General features: G+C 39.6%; 1 protein-coding gene across 5 annotated transcripts in view; it reads right to left on the bottom strand.

The window, feature by feature from the left end:
* The window catches only part of Herc6 (HECT and RLD domain containing E3 ubiquitin protein ligase family member 6), a 55,104-nt gene that overhangs the window by 11,923 nt on the left and 24,714 nt on the right, over window positions 1–18,467 (bottom strand). For 3 of the 5 annotated variants that reach the window (XM_028895246.2, XM_028895244.2, XM_037203780.1), the window contains exons 12-15: window positions 16,626–16,815; window positions 13,161–13,321; window positions 6,119–6,220; window positions 5,151–5,258 (exon numbers count right to left, since the gene is read on the bottom strand). In XM_028895246.2, coding sequence (XP_028751079.1) covers window positions 5,151–5,258; window positions 6,119–6,220; window positions 13,161–13,321; window positions 16,626–16,815 — 561 coding nt within the window. The remainder of the gene's footprint in view (window positions 1–5,150; window positions 5,259–6,118; window positions 6,221–13,160; window positions 13,322–16,625; window positions 16,816–18,467) is intronic. The other 2 variants (XM_028895247.2, XM_028895248.2) reach the window with 2 other exon arrangements.

An 18,467-nucleotide genomic window follows, 5' to 3' on the forward strand; every position in this document is an offset into this window, starting at 1 on the left:
TTAGGAATCATGAGGTGACAGTTTGGTTAGTGGATAACAAGTTTCTAGGCCAGGTGTGTTTGCCCATATAAGCTTTCTGCCATCTTAGGTAAGGGTATATGCGACTCTGGGCTGGGGAACCCTACTCTAGATCTCTGCTACCACCACATACTGAGACATTTATACGATTCTACTAGATTGTTCTGCTATTCCTTGAGCTTCCCCGGACCCCGGGTTCTTAATTGACTCCTGTGTTCAGGAGTCTGTAGTTCTGGAATGCTTCAGCAACATTGACTTGACTTCTGGAAAGCATTGTCCATGGCTCTAAGTGACACACAGTGGCCACTGACTGTAGCAGGCAGAAATACCTGTAATTTGCCTTGCCTCGTGAAGACCTAGATTGAGAATCTCCATCTTACCCTGTTGTCACATTATCTCCACCTGTTCTCTATACCAGAACCCCCCCCTCTTTCTACATCTCTGCATTTGAATTGGTTGGTTAGTTTGAAGTACTTAGATTAGTTTGAAGTTTACCATTGTGACTTTGTACATCATATCTTTTGGAGACTAGAGCTGTGAAATCTGCTTCCCAGGTATGCCATAAGACTTGCTACTAGAAATGCTCTCTCCTAGCCTTTCATGATGTGTAACATGTACATTTACATGAGAACTAACATGTACTCATTAACATGATAGACTAGACATTCTGTAGAGGAAAATACTACATATGGAAGGAATTGTTTGAAGGGATTTTAAGGGGAGGTTATGTTTGGGAAGAAGGCTTCACTTTTTCCCTTTACCAGACTGTCAGGGAGATAAATGTAGAAAAGACTTGGTTAGACTGATGATACAGTGATTTCCAGGAGCTAGTAACAGCAGAGGGAGAGTCTTTACTTTTGGAATGACATTACTAGGATGTTCTTCATGTCTTGATTACTTATTGTAAAAATTTATGGAATTTATGGCATAGTACATTGGCAAAAGTCATATGTAATTAATAGAATATAAAAAAGGAAATATTTTGTTGTTGAAATGGCTTATTTTGTGGACACCGTGTCCTAGACTTATTTGTTTTATAGAGATGGCCAATGATATTTGAATTCATAATAAAAACAATAATGTTTGTGATGTTGGATTTCAATGAATCATTAAAATCTACATATCATAAATCAATATGAACCTTTCCTGAGAAATGACCTAGAAAACAAGCCTTAGCAATCAAAGATGTTTGAAAAACTCTTAATACACCGTCCAGGGAAAGAACATTATATATCTAACAAGAAACTTAGGCTGATGGTGAGCAAGAAAATATATAAATGCTGTGTGGTTGCTGCGGGCCGCAGAAATATATCATAAGAACTCAGCTGGTTATGGCAAAGTCACTACCTGGAGGGATCATGGAACTCCTCCAGAGGAAGCCAAATCCCAAGGAGTTTTTGGTGTTACTTGGCTTGTTATATATCAGCTGTATTCTGTTATGAAAATCATGTGTGCCTTCATAGCTTTCCCAATTGACTTTTCCCTAAGAAGGACTAACAGTGTAGACTGAGCACTCTCTGGACATACACATTCCAGGTAATTTGGAGAACAGCCTCAGGGAAAGGCTTTCTCTGGAATTAGATATCTCCCTTGGCCACTTTCAAGGACTACAGGATACACCACCCAGGTGGACGCCCAACTGCCAAGGACTAACAATGATAACAACCCACCTGAAAGTCCCCTGACTTAAATTCCACAAGGAGACACCACCCAGGGGGGCGCCCAACTTCCAAGGACTAACAAGTGATAGCAGCCCACGTACAAGTCTCCTGACTTACAGTAAATTCACAAGAGGACGCCGCCTAGGCCAGGTGGACACTAAGTAATAGTTTTACACAATTTAGCTTAGGCCCTTCTTTCTTACAGCCTTACTAACTTTATAGACCTCTAACTACTTACCTAACCACTTCTAGGAATATTTAGATAAACTTCTGTGCTAACAGCTATGCTCAGCCAGAACTCCCAGTTCAAGCCTCCCTGTAATTATCATTATTGGTAGCATCTGGCCAGGTCCATCACCGGATGGAGGAAAGTACCTTATCAGAGATACCTCTGTACTCTCTAAGAACAGACTTAAGCATCCAGGTCACCTGTTTGAGAAGGCCTGGTGGATGTGCTAATTAAGCCTAACTTCCTCCTTTCCCAAACCTTACCTCCAGATCTCCCTTTAGCTATCACCAGAGGCATCTAGCTGTACACAGGTTGCCTAGAGACTGAGCACACTTTTCCCCACCCTGCAGTAAACGGCAGACAGCTTGAACAGATAGGAGCCACAGGAAAGAGAGAAGAGAGAAGAGAATGGAAGAACGAGATGGGTAAGAACTTGAGAGGAACGAGCTGAGATGGGGAAGAACTAGATTGAAGAGCTAAAAGCGAGGACTAGAGGAACGAGATGGAAGATGAGGAAGAGTCAGATGAGAGAGAAGGAGACGGAGATGAGGAAGAGCCAGATGAGAGAGAAGGAGACGGGAGAGAAACTGATAGGGAAAGAACTAGATAGATGAGAACCTAGAAGGGACAGAACTAGATGAAGGAATTAAGATAGAACATAGAGGGGACAGTAGATAAATATAGAGAGAAATCAGGCAAGAAAGGAGCTAGACATGAGAACAGAACTGAAGCTGTGTTTAAAGGATGTTATGCCAGAGGAATTAAAGCGAATGGACCAAAGAACTCTGCGTGCGTAGACTGATTTACCGACCCTAAGATTCTCAGCTGGTTGATAGAGCCTTCCGCGGACCCTGGGAGGGGACTATCGAGGGGCTGGACCCCCATAGTCCTCGTTATGTGGTAATAATATAACTGTGAGAGAGGAACAAAAGGGTCAGAGTGGAAAGTAAGTTCAGCGAGCAAACCAGCCATCATCTCAAAATCAGAAAAATATATGTTGGGTAGAGGACATAGATGTCCTGTTTAGGGCTGAGCCCTCTGCAGGCTCTTATTTTTTGCATGTTGAGCAGTTATGGATGGGCCTCTGTGTTAACTGCTGTGCAGTTTCTTTGATGAAGTTTGAGAAATTCACTAACAATCTATGGGTACAGCAATAAGTCATTACTAGTTGTTTTAATACCACGTCCAGTTAGCAGAATAATATTAGTAGGTTCTCCCCTGGGGCCTCTAACTTACCTGGACACAGGTTCCTTGGCCCCAATAATGGCGCCAGGTATTGGTTTACTCTCACAGAGTGGGCTTTAAATTGAACCAGAAAATGGTTGGTTATTTCCATAGCACTCATGCCCCTATTGCACCAATGGGCAGATCTCACCAGGACAGTCAGACTCACAAGTGAGTGAGACTTGTGATTCTTTCTCTCCTGTGGCTGTGTGCATAGCACCTCCCAGCACCATGAAAGCTGCCCAGTAGGAGTGAAGCTTCCAAATCAGTACCTGCTGGATCTCTCCATGTTCTATGAGTCAAGGATTCGGCATCTTGTCTTCAGGGATAGGGTCTCTATCATACTCCTTCCCTATGGTTTCAGGGATTTTCACAGGAGAGAGGGTGGAAAGATTGGAAAAGCCAGGGGAGGTAGAACATGGTAGGGCAGTTGCACATACAAACTCACAGTGACTGGGACAGCATGCACAAGAATTGTATCAGTTCAACCCAGACAAAATCCCAACATGGAGCCATGGGAGGGGGTGAGTACAAACCCCCACCCCTAACTGAAGAGATACTGGTCTGTGATAACGGCAGGGGAGGTATGACTGCTGGTAGGCTCGACACCCAAGAGTATTTGGGTAGCACAAATTGGCTAGGGTTAAAAAAGAGGGTGGTGGAGAGAAAGAGCATGAAGTTGGGTGGAAAGAGAGGTGAGAATGAATCTGAGAGGAGTTTGATGAGAAGTTACTATGATCAAAATACATTATACAAAGTTATCAAAGCATTAATAAAATAGTATTAAACGTGTTGATGCTTATAAGCCAAGCTCCAAAGAACTAAAGAATCTGAAGCCTGGCACTAAGATCACAGCCATAGTTAAAATCAGATAAAGGGAGGAGAGGAAAAGAATGGCTGACTAGGAATGTTCACGTAGGGAAATGATGTCACCTACAGAGAGTAAGGACTGGAATGTAAAACGAGAAACACAAATTAAACTGAATCATGATTAACTGGTCAAAGGTCACAAAGGTCATTAGCATTCTGCTCTGGTGAAAGATTGAAAGAGGGGTTTTATACATTGCTGGTAGGAACATAGATTGGTAAAATAAATACAAAGTTTATACTGGCAACATTTAATAATTAAAAAGAAAAGATTAAACATTACACTACTTTGTTCTGTGAGTAACCAAGTAATAGCTCAGATTAACAACATTACTTTCAGAATTCTAGATAATGACTTAGATAGGGTAAGATCAGAAATACTGCTGTGTTGAAACCTTAACAAAAATAAGAGATGAAAAACTTCGTTAATTTTTCTATCTGTGCAAAAGTAAAAGTTGGTAAGAAACCTAAAATGAAAGAAGCATGGGATGACTCCTTAAGTGATAAAGTCAGAGCACACAAAAATGAGGCAAGCAGAATTGGAAGATTAGAAGATCAAATGTGCAATGAATTTTGAGCTGGCATTTTTCTCAAAATACTTCAGAAGAGAAACTAGTAACAACTGAAAATTAATAAAAGTGGTATACCAACTTGTGGTAAAATGTCTGTACCTGATAATATTGGTGATGGGTATCATTATTTTTATTTTATATATGTTTGAAATTTTCATGACAAAAATGTTAACCTGTATTGACTTGAATATCATTTGACTGTGTCTCCAAAGAATCATGTGAAACTTTGTCTCCAGTGTGGTGATAATTAAATTCTAAATTGGACTTCTGGAAAATAATTAGGTTATGGGACACTACCCTTGGAAAGGATTACTATTAGCCTCACAGAGTAGGTGATTTCTTGTGAGAATAGGTTGTTATAAAGTGAGGCCATCCAATACAATGGGCCCCTTCAGCACACGGAAAAGTCCTTTTATGCTTCTCCTCATATTTTAATGCTGGTGGGGAGAGAGAGGGTAGCGAAGAAGTAAGGGCAGGCACATCTGGATTCCTGCAACATGTTGTTGAACTTCCAAAACTCCGAGTTACATACATCTGTTTATAAAGTATATTTTGTCATGGCAACAAAAACATACATACCATCAGCTTTACAGAGGACTCATAATTCATTAACTTAATTTTGGATGACAAATCAAAGCTGAATAGAAAATCAGTGAAAACAGTAGGATCGGGGCATTCTAAAAATTGCTAAGGAAAAAAAAAAGAAAGAAAAGTTAGCAAATAACAATTTTGACAATGAAAAGAAAAACATTAATTCCTTTCTGTAAGTTCATCACTTTATTTACTGTTAGGATCTTTTGAATCTGTTTTTAAGAATGCCATTACCAAGAAGCACCCCCTCTTCCCTTTGTCCCTCTGTCTGTCTGCCTGTTTGTCTGTTTTTCCTTCTTCATTTTTGAAACAAAATGTCATGTATCCCAGTTTGACCTCAAACTGACTATGTACCAGAGGATGACCTTGCACTTCTTTTTTAAAAAATATTTTTAAAAATTTAAATTACTTTATTATTTTAAGTGTATGGGTGTTTTATTGTCGCATGTGTGTCTGGCACTCCAGATGTCTGCAGTGTCCAAAGATGCCAGAAGAGGGCATCTATCCCCTTGAACTGGAGTTGCAGATGGTTGTGAGCCACCATATGGGTGCTAGGAACAGAACCCAGGTCCTCTGGAGCATCCAGTTCGCTTAACTGGTGAGCCATCTCTCCAGCCCTGACCTTGGCTTCTGATCCTCGTTTCTCCACTACAGTGTAGATATTACAGGTACGCACTGCCATACCTGGTTTATGCAGTAATGGGGATCAAGAACTCAGGCCTCCATTCATGCTAAGCAGGTGCTCTATCAACTGAGCTACATACCTAGCCCTTAGAGGCACATTTATAAGAAAATACATTTGTTTTGGGAGAAAAATGTTTCAGTTTTCAATGGTCATGCAAATTAGCCAGTTTAGTATGGTAATAAGGACATTTTCTAATCTAGAGATAGCATAGCTGCTAACATGTCCTGCTTTATGTCATGAACATTCTCCCAAGGGAATATGTCATACTTACCAGATTTTTATAGAAGAACTGTCTGTGTTGTGTTATAGCGATGTCTAAGATGTCAGAAAGCTCATTTATGATGAAAGTACTTTCTGGAAGTTGACGGTTAGCCTTAAAGAGAACATGGAATTTCATTTTCTATTAATGAATGATGTAAGGTGTGATACCTACATTTATATGCATATCTGAATATGCATTTGTCAGTGATGGAGTAAGGATATTTTAGACAGACAAGTTGAGTTGGATGGAATAATCTTCACTCAGCATATTTCACTGGAAAATCAAATTTTGTCACTCAAGAATTTTCCATCTACATGGTATCTATCAGTCACTAAAAAATTCTGGCTTATCCATGGTGTCTTTTCTTTTCTTTCTTTCTTTCTTTCTTCCTTCCTTCCTTCCTTCCTTCCTTCCTTCCTTCCTTCCTTTCTTTCTTTCTTTCTTTCTTTCTTTCTTTTCTTTTCTTTTTTTTTGAGACAGCGTTTCTCTGTGTAGCTTAGCGCCTTTCCTGGAACTCACTTGGTAGCCCAGGCTGGCCTCGAACTCACAGAGATCAGCCTGCCTCTGCCTCCCGAGTGCTGGGATTAAAGGCGTGCACCACCACCGCCTGGCTAATGGTGTCTTTTCTAGTGCTAATCCCTCTGTACATTTGCAGGAGAGTTGATTTTTCCTTTACTTATATCTACAAATGCTTGTTGTATTCAATTTGTATATGTATGTCTTTCTTGCTTTTTCAAATTTCACATGTATATATTTATAATACTTGGGGAAATATTGTATGTATCCCAAAATACAATCCATATAAGGCACTTGTGGGCATTTTACAAAAATCTCAATAAATTCAATTAAAATTAAAAAAATAATCTTGAGAGGGACTTCATTCCATGTCAGAATAATGATGGAGGTATTGTAGGTCATGGTAGGTAGGATAGTGGTGAGGAGCCTTTTCTAGTAGGAAATGTTAGGGACAGGCCTCAAAGAAGGTGACACAAGTTCTCTAAAAGAGGTCTATGGTGACAGAAGAACCTCGTAAAACTTTATCTTCCAAGAGCAGATAGATATAAGAACTCCTGGGATGTAGCTTCAGAGGCTACCTGCTCTGACCTCAAGCCAAATTCCTGCCAGGCCTTTAAATCATGACACTATGATCCTAAGAATCAATTGCTGCTGACTTAGCCAAAAGCTTAAAAAAATTGGTGTTATCTATGGCTTACTATACAGACAGTAATCAGCAAATACCATCTTAAATACAGATAGTAAATATTTTGTGCTTAGGTCCACATGGTTTCCAATAGCTATTCAACCTCGCTGAGTATCAAAGCAGCCACAGGCAATAAAAAAGCAAGCCAATAAGAATAAAGGTTCTGTTAAAGGTTTATCTGCAGAGAGCTGGAGAGATGGCTCAGTGGTTAAGAGCACTTGCTGCTTTTCTGGAGGACCTAAAGGAACTGAGTTCAATTCCCAGAACCACATAATGCATTACAACCACCTGTAACTACAGTTCTGTGGGATCCAGCACCCTCTTCTGGCCTCTACAGGTACTGGCACACAGTGGTACACAGACGTACATGCAAGCAAAACATCCATACATATAAATTGAAAATAAGCATTTATTTGCAAAACCAAGAAGCTGTCCACTGGAATGGCTTGCCCACTTGTACATGATCAGAAAGTAACTACACATCTAGGAAATGTTTTCTGATTAGCTGTGATGAAAGGGGTACAAACAAGGGTTCCCAGAAGAAATAATGTTCAAAAACCAATCATTTCAGTAAGCATTCATCTACAGCTTACTGGTACTACAGACAAAAAACATAGTAAAAAGCATATTATTCTTAAGTTATAGGATTATATGCACAGAAACACAAAGATGGATCAAAAGATTGGTATTAATGGGTAAATTTAGAAAGATTTCTACAGACTAATGACAAATGGTTAGAAATGTAAGTTTCAGAAGAAAAGGTAAGGCTGAAGGTTATAGCTTAGTTAGTAGTGTTTGTCTAGCATGATGCAGCCCTGCCACATACAACGCCTATACTCTCAGCTATTGGGAGATGGAGAGAGAAGCATCAGAAGTTCAAGGTTATTTTCAACTATATAGTGAACTTGAGGCCAGCCAAGACACACACACACACACACACACACAGAGAGAGAGAGAGAGAGAGAGAGAGAGAGAGAGAGAGAGAGAGAGAGAGAGATGGAGAGAGATGGAGAGAGGGAGAGAAGCAACAACACTTTCATGCTTCAAAGAATACCGCTGAGAAAGTGAAATACATGTACAGAGTATAAGAAAAGTATAATCAAATTGCATAAAGAATCTGTATATATCTAACTATATGCACATATGTGCACACACATATATGCAACTATAATTCAATAATAAAAACAAAGCTAAATTAACTTTAAAATAAGCAAACAAACTTCAAATAATAGATATTAACCAATAACTACATCAAAGGATGTTCAATCTTATTAATTACTAGTCAACAGGAAAATGCAAAGGAAAACCATAAAGAGATATCATTTATCACCCCATGGGAACATAATAAGTAGTTGAGAAGAATATGAAGACAAAATTGTGCTACTCTTTGGAAAACAAGCTGGTAGACCCTCACAGGACAGAGAGCATTCGTATGGCTCAACAGTTCTACTCTTAGCTGTGTGCCCAAAAGAAATGAAAACATTTATTTACACAAAAACTTGTACACAAATATAAATGATCAAGAAGTTGGAATCACACAAACATCCATCAGTTGCTGAAAGGATACAAATATGTTTATAAAATGAATGAAAGAGCTCTATAAAATACGTAATAATGTAAGCAATTGAAGATTTGAGTGAATGGAGAGGTGGAGAGGAGCAGCCTCAATTTTTTAAGTCATCTGTTCTCTCTATTCTATACATTCAAATCAACGCCAAGTCAGAAACATGGCCAATGGCCCAACAAACAGACTATGTGTGATGGTACAATCCCCACACTTTGGAGACGGAGTTGGTGGTCAGCCTGGAGAATGTAGAAAAACTTTTTCCACTAAAAAGCAAAAATGAAACAAAACAAAAATTCTAATAGGCAGAATTTGAAGAATAACAATATATATTTAAATATTACATTAAATCCAACAATCCTAAAGAATAAAAACCCTGACCTGTTCTACCACATATCAATATTTGTCATAAAAATACAGTGACTAGGACAGTTTCTCGGTTTTGTTTTATTTGTGGCAGAATCTCATGTAGCTCAGACTGATCTCGAAACTGATAGCAGGTGTGTGTGTGTGCACATACAGACACACACACACACACACACACACACACACACAGTATCTATACCTATATATAGATAGCTGAGGATGAACTTAAACTTCCGGTTCTCCTTGCTGTACTACCAACCACTGTAATTATAGAATAAACCACTTTGCCCAGAGTAGTAGAGGACAGATAAACAAGTTGTTTATCTGTGTAATTAGGTGAGCATCCAATTTACTACAAATGGAATACTAAAAATCACCAAGGAGAGATGTAGTTTATTAAGAAGTAAAATTAAGCTATAAGGAAAAGGTTAGATTTAAGAAGCAGTATCTTTCACAGGGAGGTGGTAGAGCATGCCTTTAATCCTAGCACTTGGGAGGCAGAAGCAGGTCACCTCTGAGTTCAAGGCCAGCCTGATCTGCAGAGTGAGTTCCAGGACAGCCAGAGCTACACAGTTCCCTCCCTTCTCATTCTAGCCATTACTGCTTAGTATTTTGAAACACACAATTAAAATATATGTACTCATGTATGGAAGACAAGCAAAAAAAAAAAAGTCTATAAAAGCCTCCACCCTGCAAAATTTGGGTCTCTAGCTCTTTGGATAATAATCTGCTAGAATCCTGTCACACAATAAACTGCTTCCTGGTAATAGTAGCCTTGGGGTCCATTTCTTGGACTAGAAATCCTGTTACATTGAGACTACCACCCATAGCAGAAAGAAGATGACCCAGTCTGGCCAGTGACTTCTGAATACTGCTGATTCTGGGCACCCTGGTAGAGAGCCCTCTTCGGGCTTTCCTTCAGCCTGCTTTTTTAACATTAATTTTTACTACGTTATATATTCAACAAATGAAAGTAACCATAAAGCTTGATGAGTTTTTATACGGCTCCCCCACTTCTCAACTAAGTAGTGCCCAGATGAAGACATGTGAGCAGCTCCCCTCCATGGCCTCTACATCAGCTCCCGCCTCCAGGTTCCAGACCTGCTTGAGGTCTTATTTTCACCTCCTCCAATGATGGACTATGACCTGCAAGTGGAAGCCAAATAAACTCTTTCTGTTCCATCTTGCTTTTTGGTCATGGTGTTTCACTGCAGCAATAGAAACCCTGACTAAGACAGCGAGGGAGTGAGAGAGAAGGAATGCTTGAAAGAGAATAGTAGGACACAACTGATATGAAAGGAGAAATGGGAAAACGAGGGAGACTTTAACTGGGGAGGGGGTGGAGGGGTCATTACAGAAAGGGAGTGAGGGAGCAGTGAAAAAGACATTAGGGATGTTTGAAAAAGCGATAGGAATCCTTTTATTTTATATTAAATTAAAATTACATGATTATATATATGTGTGTGTATGTATGTATATACACACATACACACAAATACACAACACACACACACACACACACACAATGAATTTATGCCACTTGGGATGACAAAGCTCCCCACAAGGGCCATAGACTATCTAACAAGAACTCCAGTACCACACATTGGAAACATTCTTTAGAGTTGTTGGTCAGGGCAGTTCAAGAGACTCCCAAAACAATTAGGCTACTGCTGCTGCCTTTGGCTACCTCCCAGAGGTTGAAAACACCATACACTTCAGACACAGGACTGACAGCATTAGATATGGATCTGACCTGAAAACCTCCTCCCGGGGGAGGCGGGGGTGTGTGTCTGGTTTTTAGAGTCTCAGAACATATTACGAAAGCTGCCAAGGGAGGGAGGCAGTCAATAGTTCTACCCAGCTGTGATGCCTATGATTCACAACTCTGCCAAATAAGGCAAGGTATCTCCATAGGTGGTACTCAAGTCTTGGCAGTAACCAGCAGCTGCCAACTGGATTGAAGGCCCATTCAACAGGGGGGAAATCATGCCTGGTACTGGAGACCCAGACAACTACCGAGGGCTAGTGAGGTCAGGATCTTAGAGGAGAACCTACTACTGCCGCTTTACTAGACCAGTATGGTTCCCGACAGCATTCCAAATACCCATCCTTGTATCCACCTGTAACCGTAGCTCTGACCCCTCATCAACGATGCTTCTCTTTGTAGCAGATACAGACCTTTACAGGAAACTACAACTGATCAAAGTGCAGAGAACAACTGATCTTGTGTTGTCCAGACCCAGTGGCTACATCTACAATGCCTGTATCTGAGTATCAGAGAACTCTGTGAGAGAGGGGGTGGAAAGATTATAAGAGATAGGGGACCAGGAAGCCTGCTGTACGATTATGTCTCCTAGAAATGACAGGGAAGCTGCACCCATGATACCTCAGTGATAAGGTTGCCTAAATGATGTCTGAGCAATGACAGTACCAATAGATACACTATTGGGGAAGGTAAAAATGTCACAGTGCTCCACCCCTAAAAAAAGGACTAAGATAAAACCTAAGGACTGCCGGATGGTGGTGGCACACGTCTTTAATCCCAGCACTCGGGAGGTAGAGCCAGGCAGATCTCTGTGAGTTTGAGGCCAGCCTGGGCTACAGAGTGAGTTCCAGGACAGGTGCAAAAGCTACACAGAGATACCCTATCTTGAAAAACAAAAACAAAAACAAAAACACCTAAGGACTGCTGAGAGAAAGAACTGGTCATCTCCGGGGATGATACCCTAATTGGTTATTTAATAACTAGGTGGTGAGCTTTGGAGTCATACCATTAGAAGCAGCACTAAATGGATTCAACAGGTTGACTGCATACATGCATTTATACACATATGTAACAATTAAAATAATTAAAGAGTCCATGAATTTGAGGGAGAGAAAGTTGGGGAGACATGGAAGGGGTGGCAGGGAAGAAAGGGAAAGGGGAAATGATAGAATTATATTTTAATTTAAAACATTATCAAAGTGTGGGCTGGAGGGATGACTCAGCAGTTAAGAGCACTGGCTGCTCTTCCAGAGGTCCTGAGTTCAATTCCCAGCAACCACATGGTGGCTCACAACCATCTGTAATGAGATGTCCGGTGCCCTCTTCTGGCCTGCAGGTGTACGTGCAGGCAGAACACTATACATAATAAATACATCTTTAAAAAAGTGTATATTTAGAGTCTTAGCTGGTAGTCACCAATCTGATTGCAGAGGAGAGCCGGCTGGCTCAGGTACCCAAGCAGTAGTGGAGAGGGTATTTGAACTGGCCTTCCCCTGTAATCAGATTGATGACTACCCTAATTGTCCTAATAGAACTTTCATTCAGTAACTGATGGAAGCAGACGCAGAGAACCACAGCTGAGCACTGGGCTGAGCTCCTGGAGTCCAGTCAAAGAGAGAGAGGAGGGATGCTATGAGCAAAGGAGTGAAGAGCATGATGGGGAAACCCACAGGGACAGCTGAGCCGAGATAGTGGGAGCTCAGGGACTCTGGATTGGCAGCAGAGAAACATGCACAGGACCGAATTAGGCCCTCTGAGTGTAGGTGACAGTTATGTGGCTTGGGCAGTTTGTGAGGCCACTGGCAGTGAGACCAGGATTTATCCCTGGTGCAAGAACTGGCTTTTTTGGAGGCCATTCCCTATGGAGGGATACCTTGTTCAGCCTCGATACAGGGGGGCGGGGCTTGGCCCCACCTCAATTTGATGCGCCAGACTTTGTTACAGACTTTTCCTGGGAGGCCTTATGCTCTCCCAGGAAAAGTGGAAGGGAGATGGAGTAGGGGGAAGGTAGGGGGAAATGTGGTTGGTATGCAAAAATGAGAATAATAAATTAAAATAAATAAAAAAAATATTTTTAAAAGTGTTTAACTGGCTAATACCTAAAGAATTAGTATTTAATGAATTGGTATATACATTCCTTTAGAGGAAACCTTACCTTATGTACTTGTTTCATCATTTCTAAAAGAACTTTAAGATCATTTTGATGCTGTATGATTGAAACTGGATTGCACAGTTGAGAGATGATGATGATAGCTTCCTTTAGCATCTGGACCAGTGTATTCAGAAAAGAAACTTCCAAAGATGTCCAACACTTTTCTGAGGGTGTGAAAACCAAATATGAGAAATATGTTCCTCCTCTCAGCTCTTAAATCCTGACATTTCTGCTAGGTTATTTTAAGACATATCTACCCTCATAACCATAAACCAACTCTTCTATGAATATTATCACAGACAACATACTCAGCAGACATAGGGGAAAACTTTATTCTGAAAACATTAAATCATTAAAGAACTCAAACTCAGGATTTGAAGAAACTTGCTAATGGCTCATTTATGACTAATTGGTTGGCCATGGATTTCTTTGTGTTTGTTGTTTTTATTTGATTTGATGTTTCTGAGATAGGGTATTGCTATGTAGCCCAGGCTGGCCCTGAACTTCTGCCAGGCTTCCCTCCTCATCATTTGGGTGCTGACATTAAGATCACGTGCTGACTTCATTACATTCAAACTAGCAATTTTGCCAAACAGCTGCAAAAATCTAAAACTATACAGATGAATATACAATCAATATTATTGATACTTTTATCTACAAAATAAAAATGATGCCTGTTTTCAAAGTTCATAAACAATGGTAACATGCATATAGACTTATTTTAAAGAGCAGCTACCTCACTTTTAACATTATTGAGATTACATTGGATTTTGGTACTTTTAAATAGGAGTTCTCAGACAATAACTTTAGTAAATATTAAAATCCCAGTTCTCAGAAGGCATTGGCAGGAAAATGGCAATCCTGGGTGACAAGAGACTCCATCTCAAAAAATAACAACAAAAAGGTTCAAAAAAATTACCAAGCTAGTGCAATTAAATGATATTACCTAGATGCATACCACGTAGATCATGAACTTGAGTTTGCAAGACATTTAGTACATTGTATATTCTGAAAACAAAAGATCACTTAACAAAGGTGCAGAGATATTTTAAAACTTGTTAGAAAAAATTAAAATCTTACCTCCATAAGCCATATGGGGTCAAAGATTGAAACATGAAAATTATAATGGGAAAGAAATTCTGACATTTTTTAGAAACATGGGTGAACTCAAGAACTTGCTAAATAGGCCAGGAACATGGGATGCTTTCTTGAGTGTAAACTAAAAATGTTGATCTCATAAAGGTAGAAGGAAGTGACCAGGGAGGGAGGATAATTAACTGGTACAAGTGTGCAGTTGGAAAGACTTCCAACATCCCAACACTGTAAAGCAGCTAATAATAATTAATTGTTTAAAAACGGCCAGTAGAGAGAATTTCAAATATTCCCAAAATAAAGAAGCAATAAATGTTTGAGATGATAAATATGTCAGTCAGATAGATTTTATTTATTTGATTTGTATACACTGTAAAAATCATACTGGGGCTGAAGAGCTGGCTCAGCAGTTAAGAGCTCTAGCTGCTCTTATAGATGACAGAGTTTGATTCTCAGCACCCACGTGGCCTCTCACAACCATCTGTAACTCCAGTTCCAGGGGATCCAACATTGTCTTCTGGCTTCCTTGGCCACAGGCAGGAATGTGGTGCACAAACATGCATGCAGGTAGAACACCCGTGCACATAAAAAAATTGATAAAAAATGTCAGACTGCACTCCACAAATATGTATAATTACTATTTTTCAATTAAAATATCTTTAAAAATAAATAAAAATGATAGTATGAAGGGCTGGGAATATAGCTTTGTCTGCCAGACTGTCTGCCTAACATGTTCAAGGTGCCAGGTTCAGTCCCTAGCACCAGACATACTACATACATGCAAAAATTATGGTAGGAACATGGGAACTTTTTTTTTTTTTCAATTTGAGAGTGAGGCGGGCCTTTTGAAATGTGACTCCTAGATCTAGAAAAGAAAAGCACTTTTTGAGACAATGTCTTATGTTACCCAGGCTTCACTATTTAGCGAAGGCTGGCCTTGAACTCCTGGTCCTCTTCCTCTACCTCCCAAGTGCTGGAATTAGAGATGTTCACTCCCATACCCAGAAAAATCTCTTGGAAAAAAGTGCAAATGCTGGAGCTGGAGAGATGGTTCCATGGTTAGGAGTCAACCAAACCCAGGTTCAGTTCACAGCACCCACACAATGGTTCACAACTGTCTATAACTCCAGTTCCAGGGCATCTGATAATCTCTTCCTGCCTCCATCAGCTCTGGGACACACTTGATGCACACAAATTCACTTAAAGTAGACACACATAAAATGTTTCATATTGAATTTAAAAAATACACTTCTTATTCAATCAATAAAAATGCACGTACAGTTTAATAATTTAATCCCATAATTGTTCTTTGCATTTTCATTTTTCTCGCATGTGTAAGTTTATATACATCAAAAAATACATGTCAATTACTATTACAGCAGCAGAAGAATGGAAGCAACTTTCCACTGCACATTCCATGTTCTGGATTGGAGTTTGTTCCCCTAGGCCTGTGCACTGGCAATATGAAGGTGATGAAACTTTCAAAGCTGGTTTAATATAGTCCTTCCGAGATCAGACGAAATCATGCGTGTTCAGGGTGGTATGGCCATAGACTGGTTTAACATAGTCCTTAAGCAACACTTGGTAGTTCTTGGTGAAAGGGTTGTTATAAAAGTGTGTGTGTACAGTGTGTGTTATATATGCATGTGCACACATGCACAGAGGACAGAGCAGGATGTCCAGTGTCTTGATTTATCATTCAATGCCTTATTCCTTTCAGAGAGGTTCTTTCACCGAGTCTGGACCTGGTCTAGTAGCCAGCAAGCCTTAGCTGTTCTCTTTTCCCTGTTCCTCACAGCCCTGGGGTTCCAGGTGCATGCAGTGATGCCAGCTTTTCATGTGGGTGCTGAGGACTGGAACACGTGAACTTACCCACTTAGCCAGCTTCCCAACTACCATAATAGGGGGCTTTGATGTTTCTACACAAAACTTAAGAATCTGTAACCTCCTTCGAAGATGCTACAGGAATCTTTTATAGTTCACTTATACTTACCCTTGTATTTTTTAAACCTCAGATCTTCAACATTCACTTAAAATTATGAAAATATCATAATTTTGAATAAAATAACAGTGGTAAGTTTAACCGTGGTTTTTAGTAAAATGTTTAAAGTTTTCAAAACGGGAGCAAAAATTGTAATGTATGATTTACTGTGATTGGAAACTGTATGGTTAACAAAGCCTAATGCTAAAGTCCTACCCACATCTAAGAAGAACACTTGCTCTGTGTGATTAGAGGGGTAGCTTTTGGTTAATCTTTGCAAAACTCCACATACCATGTATTCAAAGAGGTATGATGAAACCTATTCAACGTTTGCTACAATTTCTACTTCAGAAGTAATTCTACTGAATATATTTCTAAAATATTATAAAACTTACTTAAGAATTCTAATGATTTCTTATTCATTTCATAAATAGCCTTTGCAAATTCAACTGTCAGGGTCTTCCGCTTCTTAGGATCCTGCATCATGAGACATTCCGGGAGCAAAAGAAAAATCAATAGAGCATCTTGATGTGGAGAATGATATGGAAGAGCTTTGAGCAGATTATCCTCAAGACATGTGGCTATCTGTGGTCAAAGGGGGACAAAGAACAAGGATGGGGTTATAGAAGACACAGTACTGTGAATGAATACAAATCACGACTGCAGGTTTCATTACACTATCTTCCAGTTAGGAAGTTCATTTAAGTCCTTCTGGAGCCTATTGATAAAAACGCCACCAACTCTTAAACATTCCATGTACCTTTGAGGTAGTACTCACTTGAGCCATCTGCCCATTTTATTTTAGGGTACATGAAGGAAATAAAGTGAAATCACATGTAAATGAACACACACTGTAAATAGTTGGCTTGAAACTCATGCAAAGTCCCCCAGAAACAATTCTGCAAGCTAGTCACAGTGGCACACATGTGGAGTCCATCACTCAGAAGGCTGAGATGAGGGATCACTTGAGCTCACAAATTCAAAACCAGTTTGGATGAGGGCTTGCCTATTGTGCATGAAGCCCTGGCTTTGACCCACAGCACCATGTAAATGTAAAATGTAAGATGTTCAAAGTCACCCTAAAGAGATGGAGGCCAGTCTATGATATGGAGACCATGTCTCAATAAGAGAAAAAAAGAAAAGGGAAGAGAAGGCTGTTACCCCCTCTCACACACAGACATATACAAAATCCACTTTTGTCTTTATTTTTTTTTTCATAGCCAGCATAGCTCTGAATTGTTCCTTATTTCATTCAGCGATAGACTTTTAAGATACTATATATATATACACATACATACATATACATATATATACATACACACACACACACACACATATATATATATATATATATATATATATATATATATATATAACACAGTAGGAATAATTGGAGATTTGATGGTGGTGGTTTGTATTTGTTTTGGAAAACAAATTTAATTTGGAAAACTAATGTGTCTTTCTGTGTACATCAGGGTGGCCTGGAACCCTTGAGCGTCTTGCCTAATTAAGCCTCTCAAATGCTAGCACATTTGAGGCCACTATGTCTGTATGGTCATCTTTATATTTGTTTGGACAATTATTGAGTATGGATCATGTGCCAAGCGATCATATGTGAATCATTCTAATAATTGTGTGAAGTCGCTTTTGCTTCTTTTTTCCCCCTGTTTTTTTCTCCTACAGATGGAGAGGAAGAGACTAAATCAAAAGACAATAGAGACATACAGCCTGTCTTCCTTTCTCCTGTGCCACAGATTGTCTGTGCCTCCCCAAAATTCATATGTGGAAATCCTACCCTTCAATGCAGTGAAGAATGAAGACAAAGAATTTTGTTAATGGTTAGGTCATAAAAATAGAGTCCTCATTAATGAGATTAATGGTCCTATAAGTAAAACCCATAGCCCTTTCTTTCTACAACATGAAAACACAATGAAGACACAGTCTTCTCTCGATTTCCCCCTTATCAGATACAGCTTAATCTTAGAGCTTCCAAATATTCCAGCTCCCAAACTATAAAAAGTCAATATACTTTGTTTATAAGACACTCATACTACAGTATGTTGTGGCAGTCCCAACATACCAAGACATCCTGAAAGCTGTCTATTGCTAATTTGCAGCTTCCTGTACTCACAACCTAATGTAGTTTCCTTTCTACATAGTCCAGAACCACAGACTTTAAAGAAAAACTAAAATCACAGGTAAAGGAAATGTTATCCAAAGAAGAGAAGGGATGAATC

Source organism: Peromyscus leucopus, chromosome 3 (genome assembly GCF_004664715.2).
Source record: "Peromyscus leucopus breed LL Stock chromosome 3, UCI_PerLeu_2.1, whole genome shotgun sequence".
In the NCBI taxonomy this organism is placed as follows: Eukaryota; Metazoa; Chordata; class Mammalia; order Rodentia; family Cricetidae; genus Peromyscus; species Peromyscus leucopus.